A 12043-nucleotide genomic window follows, 5' to 3' on the forward strand; every position below is an offset into this window, starting at 1 on the left:
AGGGTAGTGCAATCATGCATTTCTTCTTACTTTCCAGGCAGCTTTTTTATGAATAAAACATAGGAAGCTCTTATCTAGACTGTACCTAAGTGTGTGACATTTATAATAGACAAAATGTTTTGAACTAAAGAGGGAGTTATTAGTTATGTCACTGGTCTTCTTCAAATGCATTTTTTCTGCATTTTTGAGAAAGTCTTTAAATTGAGGTTTAACAGGCCAGAGTGGAACCACTTGGTGATTCAGTTCATACTGAATGGAGCCAAAGTTCAGCATGAGCTCAAGAGAGTTGCATAAAAGTGAGTAAGTGATTGTATAAAATCCTCGTCATTACCTTCAGGTATAGTCTCTCCTGTTGTCTGGAGTGGATTATCCATTGGTTGGATTCTCATTCCTCAACTCATATGTTCTGACTGAGAATTCTTTCATTATGCTTTCCAAAGCACTACTTTAATAAGTTTGGTGAAAATGTGAGGACCCAGCATCATGCTTTGTTGTTGTTTAAGTACTGTGGCACAATCAGTAGCCTAAAAAATCCGGACATTTAAAACTGGCTTCAGGGAAAAGGTAGTTTGCAGAGAGTTTCCAAGAATCCCCTCTGGTCTTCTTTGATTTATTTTCAGTCTGGGAATAAGGCACATATATTTTCTGAAGATCAGAAGTTCATGCATTTTTTCAGTACTGGAAAGTGTTCTCTGAAGAACAGACTTTCAGTTTTCAATATGACTTTGCAATTCAGTTGGTTGTGGTGTCCTAGGTAAAAAATCCACTCTTGTAATTTAGGAGCTGCAACTGCAATGGCTGTGAGTTGGCCCAACCCCTTTTTTGTGCTGTTTTGTAGTCACATTCTTTAGCCTAATTTGGGATTTTACTTTCTTTCTTCAAATTGCGTATTCTAGATACTTTTGCAAGAGCAAGTTTGAGTTTTTTTCTGAAACAGAAGTGAAGTATGAAGTTTAATCTCTGAATTAGTTTAATCTGATGATAAATTATTATTTGTAATCTCAAAACACGTCTTTTGCATTTTGTTCTTTTTTTATCCTCTGTCAACAGGAGTGCTCAGCAGTAAGTGTAGGGCTTTAGCAAACAGAAATAGAGAATGTAGTTATTACATGAAAACAGCCTCAGACTGTTTCAGCATATCCCCTTTGTCAAACATCAAGAGACATTTGCTCCTGGGTGTGGATGTGGTTCAGGCCCATCCTGAAAAAGGAGACAACATACAGTTTTTATGGAAACTGCATATGATATCATTCAAACAGCCTTTGCCTTTGGTTTCTGTGTGGGAAAAACACATTCTCTTTAGAAGAGGAATTCCTTTCTTGACCTAACCTTTAGACTTTGGTGATTATCTCCCAAGAGAAAGGCTCATTTGAAGCTTTACAATTTGATTACTCTACAGTTGTTTGAAAACAGGTTTTAAACTTTAAAAACACAAGCCACGGATCAGAATAAAATAGGACAAAACTGGGCAGGCATATGTTGACAACAAAATGGTGTGTGAAAGCCCTTGCGTAGCTCAGTGGTCTTTTAGAGCCCAGACTCAGAAAAGCACTTCTGTGCAGCTCTTAATGGATGCTTAAATCCCTTCCATTGTCACATGTTCAGCACCCTTTAAAATACTCTGTGATCTCAGCTCCTGATCATTTCACAGGAATGAAGAACTACTTCTCTTACGGAACTGGAGCATGGATGCTTTATATAAGTCATGATGGTGTTGGCTAAAACAGGAATAATAATTCCTCAAGCTAAAATGAGATGGCAATAAAGGAGATTAGCAATCCAATCCATTTTTGTTTGGATCCAAAACACAAAAATAAAATGTGGGATAGAAGCAAAAAAATTAACAGTATCTACTAAAAACATGTAAAATGTTTGTACTTGGTCAAAACAAACATTTATCTCAATATTCTGACTCCAGCCACGATTTTATAAAGAAGCCTGGGGAAGAATGAGACAGGACAAGTTATTGTTCAGCTGTTTTCACCTCAAGGAACTTCTTGGTCTGGATGTAAAATTGTGATCTAAAATTCCTTAGTGTTTTTCTTCTTCATTAACCTAATGTTAATGTCTAATTGTCACTGAATCTTTGCAAACATTTAACACCCACAACATCCTTTGGGAAGGAGCTTCATGATTTTGTGAAGAACCTTTTACTTACTTTGAACCTGGCTCCTACTCGCTTCACTTGATGTCTTCCTTTATTGGAAACCCAGTGGACAAGGCAAACCCAGTGCAGCTCACTTGAACACTCAGGAGGCTGTAGCTCTTTGTTAGACAGCAAGGTTAAAACATACAGGATAAACCAGGCCAAAATCCAGCAAAGTATAACATGGGGGGTACCTCTGTTCAGTTACATCTTACTTTTGTTGGATGTTGTCTTGTGTAAACCTATGGTAACTCTGAGAGTAAAGCTTATTTCTGTGTACTGGAGCAAATTATTTTTTGTAGATTAGTTTTCTCTGTACCAAAAATGTGTATTTAAGAGAATATTATTGGCATAAATCCAAATATTCCAAGCGTGGTAAAGGCACAGGCTGAAAATAGAAATCTGAGTTGTTTTGGACAGATTTCACGGTCTGGAATTTGGAGCTTGTATTCTGGAAAATGAAACTTCCGAGAAGAATATCAGTAGGTTGAAAAATAGTCTGTTTTGGATGAGGATGAGAAGTAAAACCTTTGTATTTTCCAAAGGAAGAAAAAGTTTCCAAAGGTCTGTTGCAGAGCTGCAATAAAAATATTTTATTATGTCTGCTGCCCACTTGGAAGCCTCTTTGGATTCTGTTTCACACACTACATAGCCTTTTTCTAGTGTGCTCATACAGAGAATCTCTTGCCTCCACAATTTATAGGTTAATTTGCAGAGCTGAAATCAATGAGAACTTTCCAAGAAGGTGGAGAGTCAGCTGCTGTGTTAATTTTCCTAATGAAAAATTGAAAGCCATTTTGTAACAATTTTTTTTATTATTTTGCAACAGATATTTTTTGTGGAAAATAATCCTGGTGAAAAATTCACACTAAATCTAGTTTGTTGTTTCTGCTTCATTTTTTTCTATATTGGGTACTACACTTGGGAGAAGAACTTGTATTTTGCTGTTGTGTTTTGGATACTGGACATGACTAGAAACTAATTAAGTTTTCAAATTGTCTAATTTACTTATATTGAAGTTTTCCAATCAGTCTGAACTCTAAAGAACAGCATTTTCTAACAGAAATTTACTTGTTGTCTGGGTTATTACAAAGTTCCTAGTGTAGAGGCATATGTGTAACTTTTACACATTTTCAGGTTGAGAATTGACTTGATATTGATAATAATACGTGGGTGTAAATTCATCTTTGTAAATACAAAGCTTAATTAGAACCAAGGGTACAGGTGTTTGGAAAATCATTTTTAATTGGAGAAGAAGCATGTTGAGTTTTTTTGTTTGGTTTGATTGAGTTTTGTCCTTCCCAAATGAAAAATGATAGAGAGATTTAAAAAAATTTAAGAATTACTAAGTGAAGCCTGAAAAAAGTTTGCAGCAGTAATCTTTTTAGGCGAGCCTGGATGTGCCTCATTTTTACTCTAAGTTTACCATCAACAAAAAAAATCCCTGGAAAAACAGCAATTGGTAGGAAACTTCAGGAAGCCTTTCTCATTTCAATTAGAGAATACCTTTCCCAGTCTTCAAGTGACCTTAGGAGATTTATAGGAATTCACAAACATACAGTTATGAAGCTCCTGTGTGCCAGTTAGATTCATGTCTTTCAGGGATGTTACAGTTTTTTGGATCAGTCATTGCTTTGTGTAAGGACATGCTTCTTTCACTTGGGAAGGTTTAGGCATGTTCTGAAGTAACTCATGTTTGGAGCTATGTGCTTGGCTGACATGCTTTTAAAGGGAAAACTAAGTGGAAAAGCAGTCAAATTTAACTAGCTACAATAACTTAGATGTGATTCCTGATGGTGTAGTTACAGACTCCACTCTGTTTAAACTTGAAAAAATGTTTTCTCTGCAGCTTATTTACTAGGACATGTGGGCTGCTGCAGTATGTGCCTTTGGAAGCTCTGTTTCAGACTAGCTCTAGCTTGGTCCTTTTGATAAAATGCCCATTATTACTGGGAGCACTTTTGATTTTGTGCCTCTGGTTCTACTGGTGTGATTCAAGACTGCTCCATGTTGCGGACTCAAATTGCAAACCAGAAAACACTAAGTGGGGTTAATCAGTGCATTTACGTCAAGATTACACCTCTGATCTAAAGGTAAACACAAATGTCATTTCCCACTTTTATATTGAGCTCCTCTCAGGTGTCTGAGAATGTTGCAAATAGGACTCTATTTTTTCTGTAGAAAGTGTTTTCTCTAGATCCTTAAAGGAAATACTTGTTTCTTCTCAGTGCTGTGATATGTGTTGCTGGCTTTGTTCAGCAGGACACATTATCTGTATGTGAAAGTAATTATTGTGACCATAACATCTGGAAAGATGACTAGCCCAGGAATGTGTTGAAAATTAGCAGAGCTCTTTGTTGTAGGGCTCCCACTTCATTTTCAGAAACATTGTAATCAAGATCTTTTGTAATGATACCTCTCTGAAATACTTGGTGTGCTTGGCTTCCAAATATCTGTGGAAACAGAAAAAAATGGATGTATGAAGTAGTGAAAACAACTCCTTGCAAAAAACCCCTCATCTTCTTTTTTTACAGCAGTGTTGTGAACAGAATGTAGACCGGTGTTGCTTTCTGTAATAATATTCTGTAATATTCTTTCATTATTGGGGAGGAGGGGGGTGCAAAATACACTTTTCCTCAGTTGTGTGGGCTGCTGCAGGAACCTTTAAACCCAGGGCTCACAGGAGTGGGTGGTACCACTGTTAAAACAACTGTGCTGAGGTCTTGTGATGGGACAGAACAGCTGTGTATTGAATAATGGCCTAAATGGGAACAGTCATTTTCTTCCTTGCAGATGTACTAGGGAGCTACTCAAGAGTTGTAAAACAATTTGTCATCAGCTATTAAGCATACTTCACTGTAACATCTTTATCATTAAATCTTTTTAATTATTATTTTAGAGTGGATGATCAAAAGCAAAACAACAGAACAGCAAAAGCACTTTCAAAAGAACTAAAAAAAAATACTTTGCATCTTCTAGCTGTGCATTCATCTAAGCCAGGTGAAATGAATAAAGTCATCAGTTTCCTGAAAAAATAAAGTCTCACTTCATTGAGGTTGCTGCTAAATGTACTTGAAAGTCTTAAAAAACTGCCAAGTTACAGCATAGGAGTAGTCTTCTTTAGCCCTATGTGCCACACAAGTTCCATGACCCAGAACAGTAGGAGCTGAATGAAAAGGCCTGAGGTAAAACCAAGGCCAAATATACTTAAGGCTTATATAAAAGTTTATAAAAGCTAGAAAACCAAAACCCAAAACAGCAGCCAATGTGGAATGTGTCAAGTAAGCTGCTTTGGCCATGGTGGTTCCAAAGTATTCCAGGCTAACTGCAAATGGCCACTGGGCTTCTCTTGTTAATGCAGCAAACCCCAGAATTACACGCTGCTCTTCCCCAAAGTCTCAAGCCTGTTGCCATGTAATAAATGCAAATATCACTCCCACAAACCATCTAGCTAAGCAGTTTCAACTCAAGACGTTGTGTGGGGACAACATCACCACTGATGGAGCCAGGAATTTTAATCTGACACACATCCATTCAAACTCAGCAAAGATAATGGAAAGGCAAGCCCTCCTCCACTAGTAATTAGGTTTTCTTGGAAATGAACAAACATAGCTGTGCCAGTCGTAAGGCACTATGCATTCTCAGTTAAGCATTTGTTGAATAATTCAGGATACTAAACATGATACTAAAAATGTAATCTCCAGCAGAGGCTCTATTTGTTCTTAAGGCAGTTCTGTTTATTTATATTACTGAAAAGAGAAAAGGCACTGCCAATGTGTAGCAGCACCAAAGTCAGTCAAATTACACCCACACAGATCAGAATTGGATCCACAGTTTTTTCAATCAGTCATCCACTGACCCTGTGTTTGGGATTATGTGCTGAGGATGTTACTGGCCTAGGCCATGCTGACTTGTTGGACTATGAACCAAGCTGAGCAACTTTAGTACACAGAGTAAAAATTAACTATCTAGGAGTCTTTAAGTAATCCAAACTGTAACAAATTAAGCAGGAGCAGGTATGAACTACCGTAGGACATTTCGTAGAATATTTACAGCCTTGTTAACAATTAAAGAGAGAAGTGAACCAAGAAGTGTCATTTCCTGGACAGAACAGGTAAAAGATAACTGTTTTTAAAAAATCTGTGCAGAAGTATACATAAGCAGAGAGAAAAAGATCTTCCCTGTAAAATCTGTAATAGATCCTCAGTGACATGTAAAAGTCTAGAATTAGAAATTACCCTGGGACACTTCAGTAGTTTTATGCATTAGAAGTTCCACAGCCACAAGCTATAAATGGGACTAGAGAGCAAAGCTTAGTCTAAGATTTCCTGGTGAGTTGATGGCATCTCAAAATTCACAAGAAAATCTCAAGTTAGAAAGCTGTTTCATAACTCAAGCAAGAAAATACAGTTCTAGAATATATACAAAAATAAGTTAATAAAGACATTTGGACTCAACAAGTTAAATTAGGAAGTAGCCTCATAAATGATAATAGTATTATTAATTTTTAAATGTTAAATATTAAATTTCATTGCATCCTGGCGCACATTGGTTGAGATGGCTGAGTTCAATCCAATTAAAATCACTAACAAAAATTCCTGTTAAACACATCTTAAATCCCAAAGTCTTTGCTGAGAGAAAATTACTGGTGAAATTGATAGGAACTAGTTAGTAAATGTTCTTTATAATGTAGCTAAATAACTTTACTGATTATTTCCTTCAATGTGATCAATGATTTTATTCAAAACAGCATATTTTAGTAGATCCCAAGCATAGAATCATGAGTTAATGATGGAAACCCCTACTTGGATGGAAACACAATGTAAAGAAAGCCCAAGCCAAAATGGCCACAATGTTGGTTGTGGTACTCTCACTCAGCCTGAGAGACAAATCTGTCATCCTGCTTGAAGGATGCCTCATGATCTGTATGAATAGTACCCCATTTACTTATGGCTCAGTTATAAAATAGTTCTGTTTTATGTATTGAGATTACATTTGCAATACTGTAAATTTTGAACAAATGACAAGGTGTGTACCAGTCTTCAGCGATGACAGTTCTTGGATGTTTCTCACCAGCTGATTTTGGAGAGCTGTACCAGGGAGGTCACTCCCTTGTTTCTTTTCCCAGAAGTTTTATCATTTCAAGATGGTGTTGTTTGCAGATAGAGAGACTCAACAAATCTAGATCTTCTAAGTATTGGTTTATTTAAACTTCTGCCCAAGTTAGAACAAAAAGGCATGTAAAAAAGTTGTCATGTTCATAGGTTGGGTCTTGTGCTTCTGTTTTCTGTTGCTGCACAGAATGTACAAGTTATTTTCACCGCTTGCATTTTGATATTTCTATTAAGGTGAGAGGATGGGCAGTTTTGGTTGGTTGGTTTTGTTGTTGGGTTTTTTTTTAAATTCTGGATTAGTAGTAATACAGTTGAAAGAGCAATAAACCTGATTTAATTTTGGTTTTAATATCAGCTGTGATTTTAAATCATTGTAATTCTTCCATGGGTTTTCATATATCTTGGCAGACTTAACTATAAGAAGATGCTGGATGAGCATGCAGAACTAGGCTGAAAGTGACAAGGCCAAGTATAGTTTAAAGGCACCCTGGAAAGTGAGCTGACATGCACAATTGTAAACATCCTTCTGGGATCATCTGCTCTGCTGAAAGAGGTGTAACAGCCTGGGATGGTGATGGGAAAGCTCAACTGTTTCTTTCCTTTGTCCTGCAGAGGGAAAAATGAACAAAATTAAATGGCTTTTGACATGGCCATTGATATTTGTGCTGTTTACTACAATTCCAAACTGCAGCAAACCACGCTGGGAGAGGTGCTTTATGCTGACATTTGTCTTGTCCACTCTCTGGATTGCCTTGTTCTCCTACTTCATGGTTTGGATGGTAAGTGTACGTAGCAGGACTTCATACTGGGTGAAATGTGCATCTCAAAGCATGTAAAAACCTTCTGTGCCCTTATCAAAGAAAGGCATGTAATTGTAGTGCAGTCTCTTCAGCTCATACAGTAATTACTATAGTTTTAGATTTTTGCTGCCTTTTATTCTGCAGAAGTAATTGGGCCTTTACTGTATAGGGCACAGTACAATACAGGAAGGTGGTGGAGAACATCTCTATTTTCCTCAAATGGCTGTCAGGCATTTGAAAACCACTTTATGTTTCCTCTCATGAAAGATTGTGTTTTCTGTATACTTTTTGCAACTTTCTATGTAATTTTTGCATTGTAAAACAATCCTCTATCATAGACTGTGTCTAAGAAATTCATTTGCCAACCAAAGGCACACATTTGTATCCTATTATATGTCCTTTGGAAGGTCATACTGTGCACCTTGGTTCCATATATAGATATTCCCTTCACAAGTGAGAGAGGTGCTCATTAAGGCTGCAGCCCATACTGCTTTCAGAGGCAGCTGGGTCACAGTACCTTGTTACCAGTCTCAGCAAGAGGGTCATGCTGACTTCTATTCCTGGGCCTCTGCTTGCCCCTGAAGATAAGGTTTGTCAGTGGAGTTCCTAAAATACACCTTTTCTTTAGCATAGGGTTCAATTTTCCTCATGTGGTAGACTGGCAAACTATTTCAGGAAAACAACACATAGCCTAGAAGACTTCCATCCTTAGCAGTCTCAGCAGGGAAACAGCTGTCTGTCCCTGGGTCAGTCTTCTCTCTCACAAGCCTGGTTCCATTTCAGCTGCCTTTTCTTGATGTTTTTTCAGCCCTCTTTGGATGTTCCAGTTAAATACAATTCCCTGTCCTTTCTAAGAGCTCTGCTGCAATCTTCAGTGATTCCTTAAGCTCTTTTCAAGCTGCATCTGGAATATCAGGGGACAGTATAACCAGATGTGCTCACTTTGGGATTTTATGAGAAGTCACACAAGAAACTAGTTCCTTCTTCATGTGTTAGGTTATAATAAGTTCTTTATATCTCTGCCACTATATTACGATATAATATTGGTTGCAGTCCTTTTGAGAACAGATCCATTCTATGCCATTTGTGGAAACCAAAAAAAACCCAAACCCACAGATTTTACTGTATGTCCTTAAAACAGCAGTATGTCATGTTAGTACAACAGGAAATGGAGATTTTGTTTGTCCACAGAATGTTGAATAATAAGACCCAAAGTACTTTTCCTTTGCACAGGGTTGGTTTTAGGCTGGTTATTCCACAAATACTTAATTTGCAGAAATGGATAAGTATTCTGAGTCTATTGCTGTTAGAGTCCACACCAGAAATCAAAGTTAAAGAGTATGCCACAACTGGCATACTCTCCTCATTGGAATGAGGAGACTTTCCAAATACGATAAATTAATCTACCTTCCTCCTTGTTCAGGTGACTGTGATTGGATACACCCTTGGGATCCCAGATGTAATCATGGGCATTACTTTCCTGGCTGCAGGAACAAGTGTCCCAGACTGCATGGCCAGCTTAATAGTAGCAAGACAAGGTACTGTGTCTGCTGAAGCATAACTGCAGTCTTACATATGTAAGATTGTTTCCTCCATACACACAAATTGTCAATGCAATTTTGTAATTTTATTTTAATTTTAAAAGCCAAAACAGGTTGCTAATTATTGTGAACCAAAAAATTATCTTTTGCTTTTTGGGATGGGGCATTCTAGCATTCTAGAAGGTAATTCGACCTCAGATGTCCCATGCATGGTATGTATCAGTCAGGGTAAAAAGGCAAAAGTCATACACAAAACTAGAATATCAGCTATTAAAAACTACTTTGACGAAGTAGCACTGACCAGCACTTCTCCATATAAAACTTGTACTGATTTCTAGAAGACTTCTCAAATCCAAGGAAGTGAAGTGCTTTGAGGGGATCTGGCAGAAGTGTTGTTGCTCCAGGCAGAGTTCTCATCCAAATGCAGACCTCCTTCCCACTGGAACATATGAATAGCTGCACTGGAAAGAGTTTTGGATTACTGACATCTGCATTCTCTGTCCATCTGAAATTGTCAAAGGCTTTCTCATTTATCTTTTAATTTTGTTTAAGTTTCATCATGTTTCCTTTTTTATTTGTAAAATGCTGGTAGCAGCATCTCTTCCTGTTGTTGAAAAACATTAGAGCTGACAGCGTGATCCTCTGCACAGCAGTAGAATAAGAAAAAGACCTAATTTTATTCTTTTCCAGTATTTCAATTCCCATAGCCTTTTTTTATCAGATAATGATATCTCCAGCACACATCATTGAGCAAACAACAAGGGCTTTTCAATGATAAATTAAGTACTCAAAAGCCCCACCTTTTTAATTTGAGATTGGAGTAGTGCTGTTAAATGTTGCTTGCTTGAAAAGTGTTATATATTTAAATAGTTTTCCATATTGCATTATTTGTTGTGTGCAGAATATTCTCACAAAAACAGTACAACAAAGTCTTCAGAATTATTATGGAACCACCTTTTTACTAAATTAATTTTGCATGTGTATTAATTTAAGTGAACACGTTTTTTCAAGAACAGGGAAAATGTTACATTTTTAAATTAACAGACTGCTTCTTTAGATTAGTTCTTCTGTTGTACTAGACAAAAATACTGCAAAGATTGTTTGCTCTGAAAATTAAGGTAAGCACTAGATTGACAAAAAGGGGCCCAATGCCCTTAAAGACAGCACAGGGACTTGGCACTGCTTGAATTCAAGGAGTTATTCACTGCCAGAATGCAGACAGGTGTAGATGGACACTACCATCATGAGATCCAAAGCATTACCTTACAGATCATGTATTTATGGTATGGTACTGTCTGTCTGCACACTGTTTACTCTGAAACTATATTTGGGACATGTCCCATTTATGTCAGAGTTCCTTTTCAGTTCCTTTCTTTCCAGTATTCACTTAGTGGAAGTGATTAAACAGTTAGGCTAGGTCTAAGGGAAGTTAGCAGGGACAGAAAGAATTTTGCCTTCCTTATATCCACTGACACTGATGCAGAATGAGATGCCAGCCAGTGGTGAGCATTAGAAGTAGATTTTGAATAATGCTTAGGTACTTCACCACCATTTACCTTTCTTTTCCTTTTCTGTAGTATTTTACTCTTCTTGAAGTGAAATTATTACTGATTAAGCCCCATGGAAGTGCCTAATATCTTTGACTATCATATGGTTGGTTATTTCCAGGATCTCTTTTAATTCACATCAGACAAAGGTCACATATCCACATAGTGAATCCAGTACATAATCTTCAGGTTCCCTGTGGCTGCAGGCTACCTAGAACAAGACTTTGGCATAGACCTCGCGTGCTGCATGGCTACCACCCACCCTGTAAAGGCTTTGCAAGACACAAGGAAGGTGTAGTTGGAGTGAGCAATTTTTGCAGACTTTTTTCAGAAGTCAGGCCAGTGTTAAGGAAATTGTCTCCCTACCTCAGATACTCTGGCCAGTTCAAGGGGGATTGGATCAATGCAGATCATTCCCCTTTAGTTTCCTCCAGTGCACATAGTAATGGCCATATACTTTGATTTTATCAAAGAGTTGGTTTTTGTTTTTATTTCTCTGCAGGCCTTGGTGACATGGCAGTATCCAATACAGTAGGGAGCAATGTCTTTGACATTCTGGTGGGACTTGGTGTTCCATGGGGTTTGCAGACCATGGCGATCGATTATGGATCAACTGTATGTATACTTGGCAAATCTTTCATTTGCACTTTTTTTCTATTTTTTAAAAATCCTAAGAAGAAAGCATGCAAATAGAATAAATTTAAAACCAACCTGTTGATCATGTTATTAGTTGCTAAATAAGGTGTTATTTCTTTGCTAAGGAACCCAGTTAAGAAAGCAATTTGTCTTCAACAAGCTCCAATTAATTTCCAGTTTGTCAACTGGAGTACGTACACTGTGTAGCAGAAAACTGTTGCCATGGATGGTTCATGGCTCTGTCATTTTCTTGCTACAC

General features: G+C 37.4%; 1 protein-coding gene across 2 annotated transcripts in view; it reads left to right on the top strand.

Annotated features, from left to right (window-relative positions):
* Positions 1–12043, top strand: part of SLC24A4 (solute carrier family 24 member 4) — an 82464-nt gene that overhangs the window by 66591 nt on the left and 3830 nt on the right. For both annotated transcript variants that reach the window (XM_030949708.1, XM_030949709.1), the window contains exons 13-15: positions 7873–8039; positions 9484–9598; positions 11651–11763. In XM_030949708.1, coding sequence (XP_030805568.1) covers positions 7873–8039; positions 9484–9598; positions 11651–11763 — 395 coding nt within the window. The remainder of the gene's footprint in view (positions 1–7872; positions 8040–9483; positions 9599–11650; positions 11764–12043) is intronic.

The sequence above is a fragment of the Camarhynchus parvulus genome, chromosome 5 (genome assembly GCF_901933205.1).
Source record: "Camarhynchus parvulus chromosome 5, STF_HiC, whole genome shotgun sequence".
In the NCBI taxonomy this organism is placed as follows: Eukaryota; Metazoa; Chordata; class Aves; order Passeriformes; family Thraupidae; genus Camarhynchus; species Camarhynchus parvulus.